The 25,050-nt window shown below is 44.1% G+C and overlaps 2 protein-coding genes across 7 annotated transcripts in view; one reads left to right on the top strand and one right to left on the bottom strand.

The window, feature by feature from the left end:
- Window positions 1-109: 109 nt before the first annotated feature.
- ZBTB25 (zinc finger and BTB domain containing 25) lies at window positions 110-22,624 on the bottom strand. Of its 4 annotated transcripts, none has more exons than XM_023232216.3 (3): window positions 21,720-22,624; window positions 7,090-7,269; window positions 110-1,760 (listed from the first exon to the last, which is right to left on the bottom strand). In XM_023232216.3, the coding sequence occupies exons 1-3, from the start codon at window positions 22,259-22,261 to the stop codon at window positions 626-628; spliced, it is 1,857 nt and encodes a 618-aa protein (XP_023087984.2). In that variant the 5' UTR covers window positions 22,262-22,624; the 3' UTR covers window positions 110-625. The 4 variants fall into 4 exon arrangements, with proteins under 4 accessions (XP_023087984.2, XP_023088011.2, XP_023087993.2 ...); XM_023232243.2 differs by lacking the exon at window positions 21,720-22,624 and adding an exon at window positions 20,948-21,684; XM_023232225.2 differs by lacking the exon at window positions 21,720-22,624 and adding an exon at window positions 20,346-21,682.
- Window positions 22,597-25,050, top strand: part of ZBTB1 (zinc finger and BTB domain containing 1) — a 27,899-nt gene continuing 25,445 nt past the window's right edge. Inside the window, exon 1 of one of the 3 annotated variants that reach the window (XM_023232202.3) lies at window positions 22,597-23,003. The gene's annotated coding sequence lies outside the window, so the exon portion shown is untranslated. Of the gene's footprint in view, window positions 23,004-24,498; window positions 24,662-25,050 lie in introns of those variants that run through there. The other 2 variants (XM_023232186.2, XM_023232195.2) reach the window with 2 other exon arrangements.

Raw genomic sequence — 25,050 nt, 5'->3', positions numbered from 1 at the left:
TCTCAAAAAAAAAAAAAAATGAGGTATACTCAATATTAAAAAGTAAAGAGAAGCCATGTAGGTAAGATGTTGTGGAGCTAGTTGTTAAAAAATAAAACTACTCATGATGTGGTATACCTTAAAATAAATTTTTATACATTATAACATATGTATAACATATAGTTATGCATTAAAATAAGTATTAATTTCCTATATGGAAGAAAATATTTAAAAATAATCCTTGTAGGAGTGAATTCACGTGAAATGTAGGCAGAAGTGATAGTTTAGAATATGCTTTAAAACAGATTTCATTTACTTTATATTCAATTTGATTTTACTGATTCTGTAACTGGAAAAACTTAGAAATTTTATAAATAACTATTTAAAGTTTCCATATTTCTACATTGGTTTCTGATTTCTAAATTGTAATTTCATTTGTGAAAAGTTCACAGTAGTAACTGAATGTTACATTTTAATAGCCACATATTAATATGTCTTATGAGAAGATCTAATATATACAACCTTAAAACCATGGATAAGCTGTGAAGAAAAAAAGTCAACGAAACGAGGAGGAAAATAATGAATAAAAAATGCCATGCAAATTTTCTTCTTCAGAATTGGTATAAAAATTCTGAAAGAGAAGCTGCTACTCAACTAGGATAGCATCCACATTTTCTTGTGTAAGCTCTGACTCTAAGGCACAAGGCAAGTCTAAGTGTTCTTGTGACAAGCGAGAACTTTTCAGGGAGACATCAGACCAGTTGTCACAGTATGGCTGAAATCTCTGGGCCAATGCATTACCAAACCTTTGGCATCGGTTGTATCTGTAAGATTTACCTTTGTGTGTATACATGTGTTCCAACAATTGGCTCTTTCGAGGGAATTTATGACCACAGATGGTACAGCTCATTTTTCTTTTCCTTGAAAAAGAAAAATTACAGTTTAATTCTACTGGCTCTGCGTCTTTGGAGATCAAAGATACTTGACTGATCTGCAAAGGCTCTGTGGTATCCCGGTTGGTGTGGTCTGGCTGCTGTTCATTCTCCTTAACAATGAAGGAGCTGAGCCTGTGGCATTCAAGGGCCTCGCTGTTTTCATTAAGGGGATGCACTTCACCAAGGTCATTGCTTTCCAGAATGGAAGCAGGGACACCGAATGGCAGGGATCCAGACACATGTGTATGGAGATGTTGCCTTAGATTACTACGGGAATCAAAACGTTCCCCACAGTAATGGCATACGTGTATTTTAATACTGTTTTCAGTAGAAGTGGGGCCTGTCACCTCTGATGAGGGTGAGGGGTGGCTCTGGGAGATCACAGATTCTGGGTCACATCTCTCCTGCTTGATGGAAACTGGGGGCTTCTGGTGCTCCTCCAGGGCCTGGGTGACAGGATGGGCCCTCTGCTGGTCTGCAGTGCCATCATCCAGACCAATAGCAAGAGACAGCTGTAACTGGGGGTGGTCACCCTGGACAGCAGCTCTGTTTCCACTGTTACTAGAAGGAGCTTCTTTGACCTCCAGTCCTTGTTTCACAACTGTTTTTTGGGTTGTTGAGATCTGAATGCCATATAAATTTGAGGACTGCACAGTCTCCGGTGAGAACACTTGATTCATTTCAGTTGCAATGTGAGAAAGGTAGTCGGCGTGAAGAAATCGAATCCCTTCCTCCAAACGACTATGATCCACAATCTGCTTTGGCCCTTTCCCCGTGTACATAATATGCAACAAATAGCTGAATATGTCAGGTTGGATGTCAGTTGGCTGTATTTTTATGCATTCACTGTTAAAAACAAAAACAGACCCACAAGAAATGAAACACAACCTAGTTCACCTTTCAGCTAACAGCACAGTCTGAGACTAAAGTAATTTCTTCCTAAGAAGTTCAAACTTAGCAATCTGCCTTATAAAACATGGCAACACAGGCTTAAACTTTCATTTTATACCAACTTTACGGCCTACCAAAAAGTCTTCCTGTATTCAATCTGCTGCCTAAAGTTAGGAAACACAGACACATTCTGATTAGTTCAACGTTAATCGAATGACTCCTAAGTGATATGCACTATACTAGATGCCAGGGGTAGAAAACTGATGAATAAAATAGGTACCCTGCTCTTAAAATTCTTAAGGAATTTAACAGTCTATCGAGTAAACAATCAAAAGAACTAAAAACAGGGACTCAAAACAGATACCTGTATGCCAATGTTCACTGCAACATTACTACGGTAGCCAAAAGGTAGAAAGAAGCTGAGTGTCCACCAAAATATGAGTGGATAAACACAAGATGGCCTACACATACAATGGAATATTATTCAACCATAAAAGAAGGAAGTTCTGATACTTGCTACAATGTGGAGAACCCCGAAAATATCATGTTAAGTAAAATAAGACAGACACAAAAGGACAAGTATTGTATAAAATATCTAGAATAGGCAAAGCCATAGAGATAGAAAGTAAATCAGCGGTTTCCAGGGGTTGAGAGGGTGAGATGGGGCATTATTGCTTAACAGGTACAAAGTTTCTGTTTGGGGTGATAAAAAAGTTTTGGAAATAGACAGTAATAATGGTTGTACAACATTGTGAACGTGATTATCACCACTGCATTGTATAATTAAAAATGGTTAAAATGGCAAATTTTACATGTTTATAGCCACAACAAAAATATCTTAAAACTGTTGAAATAATCTATTGAAATTGACCAGGTGCGGTGGCTCACGCCTGTAATTCCAGCACTTTGAGAGGCCAAGGCAGGCGGATCATCTGAGTTCAAGACAAGCCTGACCAACATGGTGAAACCCCGTCTCTACTAAAATTACAAAAAACTAGCTGGGTGTGGTGGCACACACCTGTGGTCCTAGATACTAGGGAGGCTGAAGCAGGAAAACTGCTTGAACCTGGGAGGTGGAGGTTGCAGTGAGCTGAGATCACATCACCGCATTTCAGCCTCGGCAACAGAACGAGACTCTGTCTCAAAAAAAAAAAAAAAAGAATCTATTGAAATTGATAATATTTAAAATCTAAATGCTAATCTTATTTTGGCTTCCCAAATATATTCATATATGTGTTCTTTAAATCACAAATGAGGGGCCAGGCATGGTGGTTTATGCCTGTAATCCCAGCACTTTGGGAGGCTGAGGCAGGTGGATCACTTGAGCTCAGGAGTTCAAGATCAACCTGGGCAACACAGCAAAATCCTGTCTCTACAAAAATACAAAACAAACAAACAAAAAATTAGCCAGTCATGGTGGCATGCACCTATAGTCCAAGCTACTCGGGAGGCTGACATGGAAGGAACACTTGAGTCCAGGAAGCAGAGGTTGCAGTGAGCTAGGATCGTGCCACTGCACTCCAGCCTGGGCAACAGAGCCAGACCCTGTCTCAAATAATTAAAAATAAAAATAAATAAATAAATCACAATGAATACAGGTATAATTTTGAAAAGCTTAAAAATAATCTCAAATTTCAATTTTTACGTATGAATCTAGAATTCAAGTAATAGATGGAAATAAGTATGTAAGAAATCAGACATATCCCTGCAAAATTAGAATAGAGACAACCTCAAGGAAATGTTGCTATCAAGGAACAATGAAATCTGTGAATGGACTTACTTTCCCTGAAGCAGAAGTTTATGTCAGTGCATCAGATTGCTCTGGGTGGCAGTATGCTGGCAATCCATTGCTTTAGTTTTGATACCTTAGGACTTCCCTCTTCCTCTACTGGGTTCCACTCTTAGCTCTAACCCACCCACTAACATGGTTTGTGGCAGGGCTTTTAAAAATATCAGTTCAGGGTTCTAATAATATGATTTTTAGTTGCTCAGTACAGAGATACCACATAGCAGGCCTACCTTTGTATCACCCGGGTTCAGTTTAGCAAGCACATAACAGGTGCATTGAGAGCTGAACCAACTCACAGCTCTCAAGAGACTGCTCTGAAGGTGGCATTTCCAATATAGTGAGAGTAATCTACACTGACACTTAGGTCAGATAAGAAACTCCTTCATTTGCCAGAAAAAGTTGCCCATTACTTGTTCCCACTCCAATCTCCTCTCCACTTTGTGCCGTATGTTTCAACCATTCCGATCTATTCTGTGGTCTGAATGTGCTGGCCTGGTTCATATTATCTGTATATGTTTTCATGCCATTTTTCCCTCTGCCTATGATGCACATTCTTGAGTCCTTCTACAACATCTGAAAAACTCCTTCTGATTCTTCAAGATCCAGGGTCTCTGTAAAGCCCGTTCCAACCTTCTCAAAATAGGGCCACTGAAACCTTACTCTATCTTGTATACACTTCTATGACAGACTTAAGGCATTATTATTAATAGTAACAGTAGCTAACAGTGCAAAACTTTATTCTAAGCATTTCAATATTATTAATCCATTTAATCTTCTCAGTACTCATGGGGTGAGTATACTATTCAAATATTTTATAGATAAGGAAATGAAGGCACAGAAGGGTCAATTACAGCACAACTATTTGCTTTATACACATTACTTATCAGACTATGAATTGCTCAAAGACAGAGATTATAACTTACCTGTTACTGGGTGATATGGTTTGACTGTGTTCCCACCCAACTCTCCATCTTCAATCGTAATTCCCATAATTCCCACATGTGGTGGGAGGGACCTGATGGGAGGTAACTGAATCATGGGGGTGGTTCCTCCATGCTATTCTCATGATAGTAAGTTCTCAAGAGATCTGATGGTTTTATAAGGGGCTTCCCCCTTCACCTGGCTCTCATTCTTCCTCTTCCTGACACCATGTGAAGAAGGAAGTGTTTGCTTCCTCTCCTGCCATGATTGTAAGTTTCCTGAGGCCTATCAAGCCCTGAGGAATTGTGAGTCAATTAAATCACTTTCCTTTTTAAACTACCTAGTCTCGGGCCAGGTGCAATGGCTCATGCCTATAATCCCAGCACTTTGGGAGGCTGAAGCAGGTGGATCACCTGAGGTCAGTAGTTCAAGACCAGCCTGGGCAACGTGATGAAACCCTGTCTCTACAAAAAATACACAAATTAGTTGGGTGTGGTGGTACACACCTGTAATCCCAGCTATTCGGAGGCTCACAAGAATCACCTGAACCTAGGAGTCGGAGCTTGTAGTGAGCCGAAATCACACCATTACACTCCAGCCTGGGGGACAGAGTGAGACTCTGTATCAAAAAAAAAAGAAGAAAAAAACCCCCAGTTTCAGGTACGTCCTTATACCAGCGTGAGAACGGATTAATACACTGAGGTATAGCACAGAGCCTGACATATTGCATACTTATTCAATAAATATTTGAATGAATTAACAATTAAGGCCGGGTGTGGTGACTCACGTCTATAATCCCAGCACTTTGGGAGGCCGAGGCCGAGGCGGGTGGATCACCTGAGGTTGGGAGTTCTAGACCAGCCTGACCAACATGGAGAAACCCCGTCTCTACTAAAACCACAAAATTATCAGGGCATGGTGGCACATGCCTGTAATCCCAGTTAACTCAGGAGGCTGAGGCAGGAGAATCACTTGAACCCAGGAGGCAGAGGTTACAGTGAGCCGAGATTGCACCATTGCACTCCAGCCTGGGCAACAAGAGCGAAACTCTGTCTTCAAAAAAAACAAAAACAAAAACAATTACAATGTATAATTGAGGCTGAACTCCTATTTCAAGTAAAGTTCTTTAAAAAAAACATAGAGTGTTCTGTCACTTTCAATCTAGGATGGAATAAAACTACTCTACCAAATGGTTAGAATCTGAATACCACTTTCCTTCCCCCTCCCTACATACCTAATATGTTGGAGTAACCCAAATTTGAAAAAGCAAAGTAATTTTGAAAAAATATTTGAAACAAGTGACCCTTAAACTGTAATACAGATCATATGGCAGGTAGAATTATGATACTGAAACTTTGCTATGAAAGTGTTACATGAGCCTGGGTGCGGTGGCTCACGCCTGTAATCCCAGCAATTTGGAAGGCCAATGTGGGCAGATCACCTGATGTCAAGAGTTCGAGTTCAGCCTGGCCAACATAGTGAAACCCCATCTTTACTAAAAAGATACAAAAATTAGCCAGGTGTGGCGGCACACATCTATAGTCCCAGCTACTTGGAAGGCTGAGGCAAGAGAACTGCTTGAACCTGGGTGGTGGAGGGTGGCCGAGATCACACCACTGCAGTCCAGCCTGGGCGACAGAGCTAGACTTCATCTCAAAAAAAAATAAAAAATAATAAAACAAAAGGGTTACATGAAATAAAAATTAACAGCTTAGTGACTAAAAGCATAGACATAGCTTCAGACAAATCTGTATCAAACTTATCGGCTGTATAATCCTGCATGGGCAAGTTACTTAACTCAGTCTCAGTTTTCCTTTCCCTAAAATAGGGAGAGCAGTAGAATTTACATTACAGGGCACATACTTAGTGCTTGCGTATGGGATAAGCCTTCAGTAAATTTTAGCTATTCCTTTTTTTTTTTTTGAGACAGAGTCTTGCTCTGTCACCCAGGCTACAATGCAGTGGCACGATCTCGGCTCACTGCAACCTCCACCTCCCAGGTACAAGCGATTCTCCTGCCTTAGCCTCCCGAGTAGCTGGGACTACAGCCGCCCACCACGCCTGGCTAATTTTTGTATTTTTAGTAGAGACAGGGTTTCACCATATTGGCCAGCCTGGTCTCGAACTCCTGACCTTGTGATCTGCCCACCTGGCCTCCCAAAGTGCTGGGATTACAGATGTGAGTCACGGCGACCGGCCAATTTTAACTATTCTTAGTTTCATTCTTATTTTCCACTAAGGAGTCTACCCACTGAGTTTAATTACTAATGTATAAACAAGTATTATAATTTAGCCAGGCACGGTGGCTCACGCCTGTAATCCCAGGTACTCAGGAGGCTGAGGCAGGAAAATCGCTTGAACCTGGGCGGCGGAAGATGCAGTGAGCCGACATTGCGCCATTGCACTTCAGCCTGGGTGACAGAGCAAGACTCCGTCTCCAAAAAAAAAAAAGAAAAAATTATAATTTTACTTCTTAGGGTGACTCCGTAACAAAGAATTTCCAAAATGATATTATAATAAGGCTTATATAAATCACAATATTAAAAATTCTTATTTACAAAAACACATCCTTACCTTGTTTGGTGAATAAATATCATCTTGAAATAGTTAGAGAAAGCAGCAAGCACCGCTCTGTGGGCTTTGAAGTAAACATCTCCAATTGCAACTGTGCAATCACACAGAAAACCAAATTCTCGCTGCATATTCAGTTGTTGGAGAAGAACAAGGCTATGGCTGGCAGTGTCCATTGTGGTTCTGAAAAAAGGACAAGATAAATATATATAGGTGTGTATGTATATACGCATTACTTTTTATTAACACAAAATTGTCTACAGTTCACACAAACCTACAGAGTAACAAGGAGACCTAAATTTAAATGAAATTATTCAAGTTTTCCATCCTAGTACTTTCACTGCAAACACGGCTAACACTGAATTCCTCCATTATGACAACTGATATAAACTCTGCTGAACCATAAAATATGACCCTTTTTCCTCTGATAAGAAGATAGCTTGGTATGAGTGACACATGAAGACAGACCTGTCCTTTTCCATCTATGTGAACACAATGTTTCTAATCTTGTTTCCTCATTAGAAAAATGAAAATGAGATACTGATTCCTGCCTCAGAGTTAAATGAGATAACTTATGTGAAAATCATGTTGTAATGGAAACTGCTACTTGATGTTAGCTATAAATGTTAATAACATAACAGGGTATCCTGGCTGAGCTAGAGATGTCACTCCTCCTCAGGGATCCTCTGGTACTTGGGGGATACTGGCCTCCCACCTCTCATCAAATGTTTGGGGGACTTATCAGTCACAGTAGCTCAGGAACCCTTAAAATAGATGTCAAGCCACATCCCCAATTTACTTGTCGCCCAAGAGCCTCATGAGAAAGAACTTAAGCCGGCGCAGTGGCTCACGCCTGTAATCCCAGCACCTTGGGAAGATGAGGCAGGAGGGTCGCTTAAGCCCAGGTATTCGAGACCAGCCTGAGCAATATAGTGAAACCTCAACTCCACAAAAAATAAAACAATTAGCTGGGTATGGTGGCATGCACCTGTACTCCCAGCTACTTGGGGGCTGAGGCAAGAGGATCACTTAAGCCTGGGAGGTCAAGGCTGCAGTGAGCTGTGATCACACCACTGCACTCCAGCCTGGGCAACAGTGAGACTGTCTCAAAAAAACAAAACAAAACAAAAAACCAAAAAAAAAAAAAACAAAACAAAACAAAAAAGAAAGAACTTAAACCCTGATCTCATCTGGATTCAGATGCACATTAGAATGTAGGTTCCCAAAGGAAGTAGAAGGCAAGGTGGAACAACTGTCGGGGGAGCCTATATGAGGAAGAATATGCAGAATTCTGGCCGAGAAGCCGAGTATAAGCAGCAAAGACATTCAGAAGTGCCCTGGTTTCAGGCAGGTGTGAGACTACATCATCTTCTCTACCCTACTGTGGAGAGAGCCCTGGTAGCTGTAGTATAAAGGGCATCACTGGGTGGCCAGGAGAACATCCTTTGAAAGAGCAGACACTGAAAAAGAGAATGAGGTTTCCACACCAGCCAGTCAGACCAACTAAGGAGGTCAGTGATGGAATGCGGGGTTAGCCGTCTGGAGACTGGCAGTGGCTTGGGCAGTAGACAGCTAAGTGATCAGTAATCTAATAAATATAGCTAACATTTTATAGTGCTTCCTATGTGTCAAAAATTAGCCAGGCATGGTGGTACATGCCTTAGTCCCAGCTACTTGGGTGGCTGAGTTAGGAGGACAGCTTGAGCCAGGAAGATTGAGGCTACAGCGAGCCATGATTATGTCACTGCACTTCAGCCTGGGTGGCAGAGCGAGACCCTGTCTCAAAAAAAAAAAAAAAAAAGCCACTTACGGTAGCTCATGCCTGTAATCCCAGCACTCTGGGAGGCCAAGGCGGGCGGATCACGAGGTCAGGAGATTGAGATCATCCTTGCTAACACAGTGAAACCCCATCTCTACTAAAAATGCAAAAAATTAGCTGGGCATGGTGGCGGGTACCTGTAGTCCCGGCTACTTGGGAGGCTGAGGCAGGAGAATGGTGTGAACCCGGGAGGCGGAGCTTGCAGTGAGCCAAGATCGCGCCACTGTACTCTAGCCTGGATGATAGGGCAAGACTCCATCTCAAAAAAAAAAAAAAAGACAGAATCTATTAAAACTACATATTTAATGTACTGATGTGGAATAATCCCCAAGTTTTATTATTATTATTATTATTATTATTTGAGACGAAGTTCTGATCTTGTTGACCAGGCTGGAGTGCAATGGCTCCATCTCAGCTCACTACAACCTCCTCCTCCCAGGTTTAAGTGAGTCTCCTGCCTCAGCCTCCCAAGTAGCTGGCATTACAGGTGCCCGCCACCATGTCCAGCTAATTTTTGTATTTTTAGTAGAGATGGGATTTCACAGATGGCCAGGCTGGTCTCGAACTCCTGACCTCAGGTGATCTGCCCACCTTGGCCTCCTAAAGTGCTAGCATTACAGGCATGAGCCACCGTGCCAAGCCTAACAAAATAAAAATCTATATTGACAATTTCAGCATGTGAAAAACGTGTCTTAGAATCAGTGAAAAGGTTCAAATTGAAGTATCTTAAATTAGCCTGATAAATTGTCTCAAAAAAAACAAAAACAAAAACAAAAAAACACCAAACCCTCAGATCATAAACATTTTCACCAGTTCTTCCCATTATGTAGTATAATGAACTACTGAACCACAGGGAAATGAGACATAGCACACTAATAAGCCACCCATATGGGAATCTTATGGTTAATGGTCTATGGGTAATAGTTAAATTCTTCACTTATTCAACAGATTTTTTGTTTTTGTTTTTTTTTTTTTTTTGAGACGGAGTCTTGCTCTGTCGCCTGGGCTGGAGTGCAGTGGCCGGATCTCAGCTCACTGCAAGCTCTGCCTTCCGGGTTTACACCATTCTCCTGCCTCAGCCTCCAGAGTAGCTGGGACTACAGGCGCCCGCCACCTCGCCCGGCTAGTTTTTTGTATTTTTAGTAGAGATGGGGTTTCACCGTGTTAGCCAGGATGGTCTCGATCTCCTGACCTTGTGATCCGCCCGTCTCCGCCTCCCAAAGTGCTGGGATTACAGGCTTGAGCCACCGCGTCTGGCTTTCAACAGATTTTTTGAAGAGCAATTTAATAAAGAAAAAATATATAAAAGCGTGCATTGTACAAGGCGTGGAGACAGAAAAAAATGACAGATGTTACACTCAAGATTACAGGCTCACAGGAAAGATAAAACATCAAACCATAATTATAATATGAAATAAATGCATTTAGTAGCATAGAGCAGTTAGAGAACATGCTATCAGAGGGATATAAACACAGGCAACTCGATGGGAAAGAAGGCCAGGCAGAAAAAAAATAAAATGAATAAAATTACTGGGAAGAATATGAATATTTAGATAACAGAAGGAGTCAGTCTGGCATAGAAAAAAAAGCAAAGTAACAGAAATAATGAGATGTGGTCAGCTCACAAAGGATACTGAATATAAGACTAAAAAGTAGTATCGTGTTTGAAATCAACTATGTAAGACGTTTGAGTAAGAACAGCATGATCAGTTACCTTACTCTGTGGGAGGGAGAACAGAGCGTGGTAGTTAAAGCTTGAACTAAAATCAGACAGCTTAAAATTTTAGCTCTGCCATTTACTAGCTGCATGGTCTTGGCAAGATACTTAACTCTCTGGGCCTCCATTTCACTTATAAAATATGGATAATGACAGTATCTAACTTAAAGGTTATTTGAATTTAATGATATAATGCACTTAGAAACAGTGGGCCCATAGTAAGTGCTTAATAAATACTAGGCATTATCATCATCACCATCATTAGGCGTGAGTCAGGACTGCCCTAATAGCAACATATAAAAAATATTAGCAAGGGAAAAGGCATGGAGAAAGAAAAGACTGGCTAGAAGCCTACTATGATATCAAAGTAATCGTGGTGGGAATGGAGGAAGGAATACAAGAGATACATTAGACACAAAACTGACATGACTTGGCAACAGATTGGATGTGATCACCACAGAGATCAAATCAAAGGTGAGTCTCAGAATTCCAGCTTGGGTAAACAGAAGAATTCATCCATTTCTTCAGATCACATTTTCAGAGTAACTGCCATGTGCTAGGTGTTGATATAAAGGCAGAGTCCCAGAACATTAGAGAAGTAGTACAGAAACTGGCTTGATAAGAGGCTCCCACCTCAAAAAAAAAAAAAAAAGGCCGGGCGCGGTGGCTCACACCTGTAATCCCGGCACTTTGGAAGGCCGAGGCGGGCAGATCACCTGAGGTCAGGAGTTCGAGACCAGCCATGGTCAACATGGTGAAACCCCGTCTCTACTAAAAATACAAAAAATTAGCCAGATGTGGTGGCAGGTGCCTGTAATCCCAGCTACTCGGGAGGCTGAGGCAGGAGAGCCGCTTGAGCCCGGGAAGCAGAGGTTGCAGTGAGCCAAGATCATGCCATTGCACTCCAGCCTGGGCAACAAGAGCGAGTTCCACCTCAAAAAAAAAAAAAAAAAAAAAGAAGAAGAAGAAGAAGAATAGAGGTTTCACCTCAGACACCCTGAGCTCCAAATGTCTACTGGATATCTAAGTAGAAATGTTTAGTGATCAGCACAGACAAGAAGCAGGACTGGGCTCTAGAGAGAGCAGAGCCAGAGAGGGAGAAGAGGCCTCTAAAATGACAAGGCTGAAATAACCAAGTATGAAAATAATAAAGTAGACTAAAAAGTAGGATGAAATAAGAGGGAAAAAAGCCAAAAATGAATCTTTGGAAAACAGAAAAGACACAATAAGACAGAGAAGGAGAAATAAGAAAACATCGTCATTGAGGAAAAGCAATGACCTTGCAGAAAGGAGGTGGCAATGGTGCAAAATAACTGAAGAGAAACATGGGGGTGAGGCCCATTACAAACATGTCGAGTGTAATGACCAAAAGATTCCTGGTGACCTCCGACAATAGCACAGGAAAGCAGCAAGGGCCAAATATCTGACTGCAGGGGATATTAGAAACCAGAGGCTAGGCCAAGCACAGTGGCCCACGCCTGTAATCCCAGCACTTTGGGAGGACAAGGTGAGTGGACCACTTGAGGCCAGGAGTTTGAGACCAGCCTGGACAACATGGTGAGACCCCGCCTCTACTCAAAATACAAAAATTAGCTGGGTGTGGTGGCACATGCCTGTAATCCCAGCTACTTGGGAGGTTGAGGCCGAAAAATCACTTGAACCCAGGAGGCAGAGGTTGCAGTGAGCTGAGATGCACTGCACTCCAGCCTAGGCAACAGAGCGAGATTCTGTCTCAAAAAAATAAAAATAAAAATAAAGAAACCAGAGGGTATAAAGCCTAGACACAGACATGACAGGACAGGACATTAAGGGAGCTTCAGATCAGAAGAAGACCCAAATGCACCTCTTCCTTTTACATATGAAAGAAACCTGGAGTAATAAACTCTGAAAGTTACATAGAGCACTGAAGTTGACACAGAACTTTCATATACAATAATTTATCTACTTCAGATTAGATAATTTCTATTAATCTATCCTCAAATTAAATGACTTATCTGTCATATCTGTTCTGTTAAATCTATTCAAGATTTTTGTTTCAGATACTGTATTTTCAGATGTAAAATTTTCATTTCGTTCTTTTTTAAAGTTTCTAGTTCTCTACTGAGATTTCCTATTTGTTCACACATACAACATTATTTTGCTTTACATCCTTGAGCATAGTTATAACAGCTGCTTTAAATCTTCTCTGCTAAATGCAACCTTTGGCTCATTGTGGGGTCAGTCTCCACTGATTAGGGTGATGGTTTCTGGATTATAGCCTAGATATTGTGATTAATACAAATGACTCTAGATTCTGTAATATTCTTCCAAAGAGTGTTTATGTTTTTGTTTTTGCAGACAATTACCTCAGCTAGACTTAAACTCCAAGTTCTGCCTACCCTGTGGTGGACGGCAGCTAAAATCTCTGCTCCTCTAGCCTTAAGTGTGCTGTTTGGAGGCTGCTCCACACATGTACAGTTCAGGGGTTTGCAAGAAATTCAAGCAGAGTTTATAAACAGTGTTTGGGGTTCTGCCACTCCAACATTCTTTCTAGGATTTTCTCCTGCACTTTCCAGCTGCGTGATCACTGTGAGCTCTGTCCCCATTTCTTCTAGAGAGATTACAGATTGTTATTACAGTTGTAGCCACCTCTTCATATCACCAGCTGGGACCTATGCCAGTCTAAAAGCCATAAAAATGGAAGCTTATTCACTGCTGTTCTCCTCTTCCAATTGCAGACCTCAATCTAGTTTCTGTGATTCTCAAATGCCATCTAGTAATTTTTAAAACTTTCATCAGCTGGGCGCAGTGGCTCACGCCTGTAATCCCGGCACTTTGGGAGGCAGAGGTGGGCAGATCACCTGAGGTCGGGAGTTCGAGACCAGCCTGATCAACATGGAGAAACCCCGTCTCTACTAAAAATACAAAATTAGCCAGGTGTGGTGGTGCATGCCTATAATACCAGCTACTCCAGAGGCTGAGGGAGCTGAGTTGCTTGAACCCGGGAGGTGGAGGTTGCGGTAAGCTGAGATCGTGTCACTGCACTCCAGCCTGGGCAACAAGAGCAAAACTCCATCTCAAAAAGGGAAAAAAAAAAAATTATCAAGTTCATATTTATCTGCAGGAAATTGTCCTGACAGGAACTATTCAACCATTGCCCCCTCCTCCAACATTTTGTTTTTTTTTTTAAATGAAAGCAATTTATTAGAAAATAAATAAAAGAATGGCTACTCCATAGGCAGAGCAGCCCTACTCAACCATTACTGTTTATCAGCAGTTCTAAAAACCTGTGGTCTCACGATCCACTTACACTTTTTAAAAAAAGTATTACAGGCTGGGTGCAGTGGCTCAAACCTGTAATCCCAGCACTTTGGGAGGCCAAGGTGGGCGGATCACAAGGTCAGGAGTTCAAGACCGGCCTGGCAACATGGTGAAACCCCATCTCTACTAAAAATACAAAAAAAAAAAAAAAATATAGCTGGGCATAGTGGCATGTGCCTGTAATCCCAGCTACTTGGGAGGCTGAGGCAGGAGAACTGCTTGAACTGGGACCTGGGAGGAGGAGGTTGCAGTGAGCCGAGATCACACTACTGCATTCAAGCTTGGGCTACCAAGCGAGACTCCGTCTCAAAAGAAAAGTATTACAGATTATGAAGAGCTGCTGTTTATATTTACCAATATTTACTATATTAAAAATTAAAAGACTTTAAAATATTTATTTAAAATAGCAATAAACCCATTACATATTAACATATTTTTTCCTAAAAAAACTTTCAAAAATAAGTGAGAAGAGTGGTATTAATTTACATTTTGCAATCCTCTTTAATACCTGGCTTTAACAGATACAACTGGACTCTCTTATCTGATTCTGCATTCAATCTGTTGTCATACGTTGTTTTGGTTCGAGTATATTGAGAATCTGTTATTACATAAGGGAGATCCTTCTTGACCCATGAAACCTTCAGTGGCTCCTTGGACCACACTTTGAGAACCACTGCCCTACACTATCTTTTTTCTTTTTTTTTTTCTTTTAAATCTTATGAGGTAGTAGAGCAGGTACTATCAGTTCTATTTTATGGCTGGGAACCACAGGCTCAGAGAAGGCAGGAAACATACCTGAAGTCAAACAACTAGCAATTAAATGGTGCTGGTAATACAAGACTGACTTTAAACCCAGGGCCCTTTCTTCAAAACCCCATCTAGAACTTTCAACATTTATACTGTTGGCAGATTTTGCAAATATGTTGAATCAAATAAGGGAGTAAACTTTTCAAGTGTATAAAATGAAACAGAATCTATTAAAAAAAAAAAAACCAAGTACACATGAGGTGCGTTCAAACTTGTTTTGCATAATAGGAGACCTCTGATGTTGTAATATATCAGATTACTTCAAATCAATAGCCCCATTTCAGTGCAAAGTTATTAGAACACTTTCTAATACAACCTACTTTGCAAACTATTAGCTAGACTTTTTGTATAGACTTTGCTCATCATTCTTTGACCATCTATTTTATTTTCTCTAGTATGTGAAAAAGCTAAAGTTTCCCATGAATACAGAAAGAGCTTAGAAGTTACATTTGAGACTTTCTGGTGAGAATTTTAAGATGTGAGAGAAATTATGGAAAAATAATGTATCATTTTATTATACTTATAAATACTAGAATCAAAATGTAAGAGTGCTACATTTTTAAGTTTTATCTGTTATCAAAGTGATATATTATCATAATATGTTTAGCACTGATATTTAAGAGATTACAAAAACCTTCTTTACCTTCTAGATTGTAGTAACTCTGGATTACTTCAAATTAAGATGGAACAACTATACTAGTATCTGTTTGTTTAAAGCTGGCTTGATATTCAATATATATCTTTGATTCTTATGTATTTAGAAAAATCTACTGTACTAGACTGGACTCTCAGATCTATGGTAGCCAGACTGATATCCTGGACTACACAGCTCTTCATTCTCTCAGGCTGTAAGAATCTTTAATAAAAAAGGAACAAAAAGAGCAAGATGACTGTTTCTGTAGGAAAACAGTCTTAGATATTTTCTCTGTCAATGCTTACCACTGAGACTTTATGATGAATTATCATGGACAAGGAGATAGGAAAGTTGGCAGAGGAATATGTACAGCTTTTTTGAGCTACTTACTCACGGCTATAAATACAAAGGCAAAAGCAAAATATTTCAAGTGCCATATGATAAAAGACTTTATATAGCGACTAACTTTTTTAATGGAACTTTCACATGACTGTAGAGGTGTGACATTTAATTACCTAGAGAATGAAAGAATGTTTGTAGAAATCATTTTATCCTGAAACAGAGGTTCTTATTGCTGACTATACTGTAAAACCTTCTATGAAGAGCTGTATTGATGTCTGAGTTCCAACCCAGGCTTAGCCCAAACAGAATTGAATTCCTAGGGGTGAGGCACAGATTCTTTTTTTTTTTTTTTTAAGACAGTGTCGCTCTGTCACCCAGGCTGGAGTACAGCGGTGCGATCTCAGCTCAATGTAACTCAACTTAACCTCCGCCTCCTGGATTGAAGTGCTTCTCTCTGCCTCAGCCTCCCAAATAGCTGGGACTACAGGCGCCCACCACCACATCTGGCTAATTTTTGTATTTTTGTGGAGACGGGGGTTTTGCCACGTTGGCCAGGCTGTCTCCAACTCCTGACCTCAGGTGATCCACCTGCCTTGGTTTCCCAAAGTGCTGGGATTACAGGTGTGGGCCACTGTTCTCGGCCAGATTCTTTTTTTAAAAAGCTTCCCAGGTGATTCTAACGTGACACCTCAGTTAAGAACCACTGCCTCAAAGGAACAGGGGACCAAGGAAACCCAAGAAATTATTTCACACTTTACAATCACAGTGATATTTAAGACTATTAAAAAAACCTTCTGGCCGGGCGCGGTGGCTCAAGCCTGTAATCCCAGCACTTTGAGAGGCCGAGACGGGCGGATCACGAGGTCAGAAGATTGAGACCATCCTGGCTAACACAGTGAAACCCCGTCTCTACTAAAAAAAAATATAAAAAACTAGCCGGGCGAGGTGGCGGGCGCCTGTAGTCCCAGCTACTCGGGAGGCTGAGGCAGGAGAATGGCGTGAACCCGGGAGGCGGAGCTTGCAGTGAGCAGAGATCCGGCCACTGCACTCCAGCCTGGGCGACAGAGCAAGACTCCGTCTCGGAAAAAAAAAAAAAAAAAAAAAACCTTCTTTACTTTCCAGATTGTAGTAACTCTGGATTAGTTCAAACTAAGATAGAACAACTTTATACTAGTCTTTATAAACAAACAATTCCTTAAGAGCATTCAAAGTGTGGAAATTATGTTGACTACATTAAATGAACAAATATCAACAACTGTAATTCTAATTGTAACCTTAAAATATCGGCCAGATTGGCCAGGCGCGGTGGCTCACGTCTGTAATCCCAGCACTTTGGGAGGCCGAGACGGGCAGATAACGAGGTCAGGAGATCAAGACCATCCTGGCTAATGCAGTGAAATCCCAATTCTACTAAAAATATTTTAAAAAGTAGCCAGCCAGGCATGGTGGCGGGCACCTGTAGTCCCAGCTACTCGGGAGGCTGAGGCAGGAGAATGGCATGAACCCAGGAGGCGGAGCTTGCAGTGAGCGGAGATCATACCACTGCACTCCAGCCTGGGCGACAGAGTGAGACTCTGCCTCCAAAAAAAAAAAAAAAAAAAACTGGCCAGATTAAGAAACAAAAGTGCTCCATGGCCGCGCACAGTGGCTCACTCCCAGCACTTTGGGAGGCTGAGGCAGGTGGATTATCTGAGGTCGGGAGTTCGAGACCAGCCTGACAAACATGAAGAAACCCCGTCTCTACTAAAAATACAAAATTAGCCAGGCGTGGTGGCACATGCCTGTAATCCCACTGCTCGGGAGGCTGAGGTGGGAGAATCGCTTGAATCCAGGAGGCGGAGGTTGCGGTGAGCCGAGATCACACCACTGCACTCCACTCTGGGCAACAAAAGTGAAACTCTGTCTCAAAAAAAAAAAAAAAAAGAAAGAAAAGAAAAAAAAGAAACAAAAGTGCTCCTAAACTAGCAGGATGGGCATGGGTGGGGAGGTAGAGGAACACACTATTTTCAGACTTCTTTTCAAATAGTACTTAGGAAAAAGAAATATTTACTCTTACTCCATTACACCTAGATTGGATTTTATAACATCTAAAAGTGATATAGAAATTCCAAATCTGAAAATACTGTTTGAGTAAAATCTGCTATAATTCCAGACATCTGCTTATTAAGATATACTGAGAATGTTAGCAAAGAGGATATGAAGTGGAGGTGGTAGATGATACAGGAGTAGTAGTTATGCTCTAGAAACCTTTAATGGAACTGGGAAACGTTAGTTTGGTGCCTCCTGCCTGTTGGCAGACATAGGCAACCTCCAAGCATTTCTAACTCCCGTCTAACCAACATGACATTGTAGGATGCCTGATAAAGCCAAGCACACAAGAAAACTAACAACAGTGAGCACAAATTGTTAACAGACCTTTAAAAAAAATCAGAACCCGGAGAAAGAAAGGAGAAGATTCTTCTTAGTCCATTAAAGACAGACCAAATTTCTAAAAGAAAAAATAAGTTACTCAAAGGACAGGAGAAAGCTGGAAAATTACAATGCTAGTACAGACCTAGAATACAGTACAGACAAGAGTAACTAAAACTTCTGGATACAGGTAAACCAATACTTCTTTCGCAATGGAACTGTACTCCCATGAACGCATTACTCAAGTGGGCTAATAAAACCCTTTGCTTAAAGTACCTGGAGATTTCAGGAAAAACAAAACATCCATGCATGACTGATTTGTAACCAGAGAAGAAACGAATTAGAAAAATATCAAAAATAACCGAAAACTCTAAGTACTTTTTCTCCCAATAAAGCACAAAAAAAAAAAAAAAAAAAAACAGAGAAAATTCCTGTTAGCAAAGGGAAAGTAGAAGTGTAAATAAATGCCTGTAATCCCAGCACTTTAGGAGGCCGAGGAGGGCGGATCACCTGAGGTCAGAGTTCAAGACCAGCCTGGCCAATATGGTGAAACTCTGTCTCTACTAAACATACAAAAATTAGTTGGGCGTGGCGGCAGACACCTGTAATCCCAGCTACTTGGGAGGCTGAGGCAGAAGAACTGCCAATAAGGGGGAAAAACTCAAATGTCCATGGATAATCAAATGGATAAAGAAAATACGGGCCAAGCACAGTGGCTCACACCTGTAATCCCAGCACTTTGGGAGGCCAAGGTGGGCGGATCACTTGAGGTCAGGAGTTCAAGACCAGCCTGGCCAACATGGTGAAATCCCATCTCTACTAAAAATACAAAAATTAGCCAGGTGTGGTGGCAGGCGCCTGTAATCCCAGCTACTTGGGAGGCTGAGGCCAGAGAATAGCTTGAACGCAGGAGGTGGAGACAGCAGTGAGCCAAAATTATGCCACTGTACTCCAGCCTGGGTGACAGAGGTAGACTCTGTCTAAAATAAATAAATAAATAAACCAGAAGTATAAATAAATTTAATCAATAATCCTGAAACTGGTGTTTGCTTCAAACACTTTCTCCTTCCTCTATCCCTAAGCAGGTTCAAATAGCAGTATCTTTCCTTTCTTAGGGAGAATAATACTATTCTGGTTATTTTCAAAACCTATTATTATAATAAATACTATATGCAAGGCCTTGTGCTAAGTGCTGTATATACATTATCTCTTAAAATCCTCACTGTGATGACTAATGTATCATTTTCATTTCCATTTTACAAATGAGGAAAAATCCTACGCTTAGGACACACAATCAACAAATGGTATAAAGTGGAGATCACAAGCCAGGTCTGTCTCCATAGCCTGTGCTAATAAACTGGAGCAGTATTTTCTTAGCTTTCTCTCCTTAAATGACTGAAGTTCACATGCTATTTGGAATAAATATGCAGAAAAGGGGCACAGGAAGTGGTGTAGAAAGAAGCACTTTATAACTTATCAAGATAAGAGCACCTGCACTGCTTTTTTAAAACAAGGAAAAACCATGCAATAACATAAAACCCCCAACTCTTTTCTGGCCCTATTATTGCTAAAACGGACAAGTTGGTCAGGCACCACCTACGGACCACAGTAAATAAATCACTTTGGTTCAGTGGTGGGGAGGGCATTATGCAACACTTCCCAGCACAGCCCTGGCCAGGATATTTTACGGCCAAGGCACTTGGGCCCCTCCTCCCCAGCTAGACAGCCTGGCTCCTTCACATTCCCCTCAGGAGATAGGGTGGAAGCTCACAGCTCCACTTTGTAAGGCATAGAGGGCAGCTGAAAGTCCTGCTTGGCCTCTCTGGGCAACCACAGGCGCCAATAAATCAGCCACAGGCGATTCTCTCATTCCCTTCCTGGCTGAAGCAGGAGCAAGACATAATGCAAAAGAGCACTGATTGGACTTGAGAGATAAGCGATCTAGGCTTAAATTCTACTGCAAATGACTATATCACCACAGCCCAGGTAATGGCCTGTTTCCTCAGGCTTCTAACATGAAGACAGTACCATCTCCTTTTTGGTAAAGATACAAAGTTCATCTATGAAAGCAGCTAGTATGATACTTCGCCCACTGCAAGTATTCAGTAAACAGCGGCCAACTTGAGCAGAATCCATCTCTACTACATGCAAATAAGACATTCAAGGTAGGACTGGACAAAAAAGGTGTAGCAGGTTATGTGGGTTCCTCTCTGCTTTCTTCCTGACCATACCTTGGTATTTCATTGATTGCCAGCTCTCAGAACTAATCTATTCCATGTCGTATCCCATCAGTGTTCTGTTCCCTGTTAAGGAGCTGATGTCCGGTAACGGATTCATGATTTACCCTTAACTAAAATATATGAAGATTGTTAAAGAAGACTTTGATGCCTTAACATAAGGAAGCAACCAATGCTGCACATAATGGTTATTCTTGAAGAGAACAGCAATGAAATTTTCAGGGGTGGCTGAGGGGTGAAGTCTTTTAGTTCCAAAAATACACCACAGGCGGCCTACCTCACCTAGAAATACTATCAAACCCACACAGTGGCGATGCCTGATTTCTCCATTATCTGAATCAAGCCAAGTATAATGACCTCCGCCGGATACATTCTCTACAGGTGAGTGGGGTAAACTGGCACTGCGGTCCTGGCATGCCGGAGGGTGCAATCACCAAGGTGTCTGGAGCCTTGGAGTCTTAGCTATCAAGAGGTCTAGCTAGCTTCAGTTACATCACGCTCTTTAGGCCTGGTGTCTTCTCTGTGATGATCAACAGATTTTCTGTAAGGCACCGCTCAGCTCTAAAATTTGAGATTCCAAAGTGTACTCTACACACTTGACAGTATCTTGTGAGAGGATCAACAGCTCTGCCAGACGAACTTGAGTCTCAAGAGAAAGAATGCCAAATTTAATCCCTTGGGGAGACCCGGGCGCTGACTGTTGAAACATGCTAGGTACTGTCAGGTTCCAAGTACTACGCTGTGCTATGCGCTGCCTCCGCAACTGATAACACCTGATTACTCTAAATAATGAGTGCCAGAGAAGGCGGTGATGGGTCAAGCTTCAAAAAGAAAAACCGGATTTTCTTAGAACAAGATAAACATAATTTGAAGATAGAAAATAAATTATGAGGGCGGGGGGGAAGTCTTCTTGCCCTAGAAACTAGGTAATCACAAGCTGGGAGTGGAAACACTAGCCGCAGCGTCCTCGCAGCATCTGGAAAGTCGCCCGCTCGTAAGAGGGGTGGGCGCCAACCGGGGGAGGCCGCAGGCCTATTGGGGTTTCCTGCTAGGGGTCGCACCCGGACTCGCAGCAGGGACGGCTCCGCACCTTCGCGGCACCCCGTGTGCCACCCTGAATCAGGCCCCGGCGGCCGCGCCTAGGAGCAGCAAAGGGTGGTTCTGGGTATTGTCGGCCCAGCGCTCACTCGCGGATGTATTTTCCTCCTGTGCCCTGCCTGACACCTCAATGGGACCAAAAACACCCCTCTCCCCAGCTACTTGCATCTGTCCCGCGACCGGTGCAGCTGCAGGCCGCCGCCCTGGGCGGCTCGCGGCGGGAGGGACTGAGACCGGGGCAGCCCACAAGGGCTGGGCCGCGTCGCTTACCCAGGTGCCGCCGCGGCGGCAAGCCGACTCCTCCGTGCAGGAGGGGCGGGCTCCCAAGCCGCGCACAGCAAGCGGTGGAGCCGGCTCACGCACCCCGCGGCTGGCTCTCGCGCGGCTTCCCGCGCCGGCAGCCCGCGATGGCCCCACGTGACCGCGTGTCTGGTAGCAGGGGAACGAGGGGCGCCACGGCCAGGGTGTGCGTGCGCGCGTGCGTACGTGCGCACGTGCGCGCCCTCCCGCCCGCAGCCGGGCTGGGGTCGGCCCGCGCTCTGAGCGCTGCCGCTACAGTTCGCAGTCTTGACTCTGTAGGCGGAAGCACAGGGACGAGCCTGAGCGTCACAGGCTCCCCACAAACAACCGCGTGACCCGGGGACTTTCCCCAGGGTGTGCAAAAGCACAGGCACCCCCTCAGTTCTGGGGTGGAGGTGGGGGTGGGGAAGGATGCGCCCGCGTGTTCGCTGGGGAAGGGATGAGGGCGCGGGGCCAGGGAGGCCGAGCCGCGGGAGCCTGGGTGGAGAGGCTGACTGGGCGAGGTGGGGCATGGCGAGGGAAGTGACTCAGGGCCAGAGGCGGACAGGCCCACGGAAGGTGGGGTGGGGGGAGCGCGGGGACTAGGCGACCCTGAACCGACGGGACAGAGCGAGGTTGCCGAAGCACTCGAGGCGGGCCGCGAGGGACGGCCCAGCTGCTGGGCCCAACGGGGCAGGGGTCTGACATCTGGACAGAGTGGGAAAACAGCCGCGCATCCTGCCCTAGGGAGTCGGGAGGAGCCCCGTCACATCCAGCTGTGCAAACAGGAGGAGGAGGAGGTCCCAAGCCTATCCTTGAGAGAGGGGCGAGAGGGGTGGTCAAGCCGCCGCTGCCGCGACGGCCCCCGCGGTGCGGGTTGCGCCAGCCTCCTTGGAGCCCGACGCAGAAACTTGTTGCAACAAACAGGCGACCGCGGGTGCCCCTAGCAGCCAGCGGCAGAGTGGGTGGGCGGGCGAGAGGGAGGGGAAGGCTGGCGGACGCCGCAGCGAACTGGTGGGCAGACCCGGAGTCGCCGCGTAAGCGGGGCCGGCTCAGTGCGGTGCGGCAGGCGCGGCTGTGCGGCAGCGGAAGTCCTTTGTTGCAGCACAGTCCCTGGCAGAGCCAGAGCCTCTCCGCGCAGCCCAACCCGAGCGCCGAGCGCCGCGCGCCGCCGCCACTGCAGCTCGCGGCCCCTTCGCCTCCGCCCGCCTTTGCCGTGGCTGATTTGCCTTAAACTCCCTAAAATCTCCGCAGCTCTGGTTCCTGCTGCGGCCGGTAAGTATTTGCCAGTTGTGGGGCTATTTGCGCAACTTTGGCCCGGGCCGGAGGGCGACGGGCCGCGGGCCTGGCGGAGTGCGGGGCCAGAGCGGCGCCGACCCGTGCGGGGAGCCGGAGCGCGGCGGACGCGTTGCAAGGACCCGGTGACGGGCGGCTGCCTGGCCGCCTGCTTGTTGCCGGCGCGTCAGGTCCCGGGCGTGCGGCCTCCCTTGAGTCGGAGGCAAAGCCCTTACGGAGACTAGTTCCCAAATTAGTTACCTTCTTTTCTTTCTTTCTCTGCCTTTATTTTTTTCGAGGGGGGAGGGGAGGTGTAGACGGGAGGCGGGAGAACCCGGTTGATTGACGTGCCTGGAGCCCGCTTCTCTCAACTTACAGCTGCGGCTCCGCGGCGGGTGGGAGGGGAAGTGTCCCGGAGCCCGAGGCTGCAGACTTGGGCGCGCTCCGAGGGAGGAGGCGTAAGAGCCGTGCAAATTCTTGCTACGCTGTTTCCCACCCCCTCTCGCAGGCACACACGCTTTTTGTTCAGTAAAAAGTGGAAGGTCTGAGTTTGGGAATTTTTAGTGGAAAAGATCTGTTTCCTGGGAAGGAAGTGCTTTCGCTTGCAGCGGTGGGCGCTTACTAGAAGTTCGGTAAATACGTTGGATGCAGATCGGGAGTCGTTTACAGGTCTGAGCTCAGCCACCCCACCCAGTCTCCCTTTCTACCTAAGCAACGCGTGTACATGATCTGAAGGGTTGACATGACATTTTCTAAATTGGGCGCATCAGGAAGAGGTTGATGAAAATCCTTGACGTTTTCCGGGGATAGGACATCTGTATGTGTGTGATAATGTTCTTAAATCGAGTTTCAGTGTGGTGGTGCACGCAGATCCTTCATTGGTGTTAGTGTATTTCCATACGGTATGTATCACTAGAAGAACAGTGTTCCCATTGACACTCGAACCCAAGGAATGGTCCGAGGCTTTTTGAGGCAACCTAGGATCAGTGTCTTGAGTTGAAGTTGGAGGCACTCTGAAGCAGATTTGGTGAAGGATGCAGTTCTCGTAATTTACAGAGCAACCACAGTCTTCTTTGAAACGGAGAAATTAGATTCCATGAACTTTTATCACTGCAAATAGATATGATGTGGAGAAACGGGGAAAATTGAGTACAAAAAGATGAGGCTTGAATGATGGCTGGCCATCATTTGCTCAGAACCTCAAAACTTTGCTTTTGAATCACTTGCTGGATATCTAATAAAGTCTCAATAATAACTGGATGACTTTGGGAGCTACAAAGGGGCTTACTCCTCTTAAAGAAACAGGAAACTGGGCCTGGCGCAGTGGCGCACGCCTGTAATCCCAAATGCTGAGGCGGGTGGATCACCCAAGGTCAGGAGTTCAAGACCAGCCTGGCCAACATGGTGAAACCCCATTTCTCCTAAAAGTACAAAATTTAGCCTGGCGTGGTGGCAGGTGCCTGTAATCCCAGCTACTGAGAAGGCGGATGCAGCAGAATCGCTTGAACCGGGGAGGCGGAGGTTGCAGTGAGCGGAGATCGCGCCACTGCACTCCAGCCTGGGCAACAAGAGTGAGACTCCCTCTCCAAAAAACAAACAACAACAATAACAAAAACCAGGAAACTGAAGCATAGTGGAGGTGAAATGCTTTTACAAAGGTTAGTAAACACAACGTCTACAGTAGAGCCTTCAGTTAACCTCTTACATTCATTTTATGAGCAGGCTTTCTCCATTAATACCACATTTTCATGGTATTGAATAACTCGGGTTGAGCAGTCTTTCCTGAAGCCTTTCTATTCTTCTCACTCCTAATATGATGGCCTACTTTTTTGGTTTTTTTGTGGGGAAAGGACTGGTGTATCATTGTCAGAGAAAAGAGAAACCATATTTAACCAGGGCCTTAGCAGGGCATGAGCACAGTCACAGCCACTTGCTCTTGACCTTGTGCTTTGATCTCACTTTAACACTTCTAAATTTTTGTACTGCTTCCTCATTCTCTTTTGCCAGGTTCTGGGGAAGATATAGTTCATGGACCTTTTTAAGAGTA

Source organism: Piliocolobus tephrosceles, chromosome 6 (assembly GCF_002776525.5).
Source record: "Piliocolobus tephrosceles isolate RC106 chromosome 6, ASM277652v3, whole genome shotgun sequence".
Classification (NCBI taxonomy): Eukaryota; Metazoa; Chordata; class Mammalia; order Primates; family Cercopithecidae; genus Piliocolobus; species Piliocolobus tephrosceles.
This window is presented reverse-complemented; position numbering and strand designations above follow the sequence as displayed.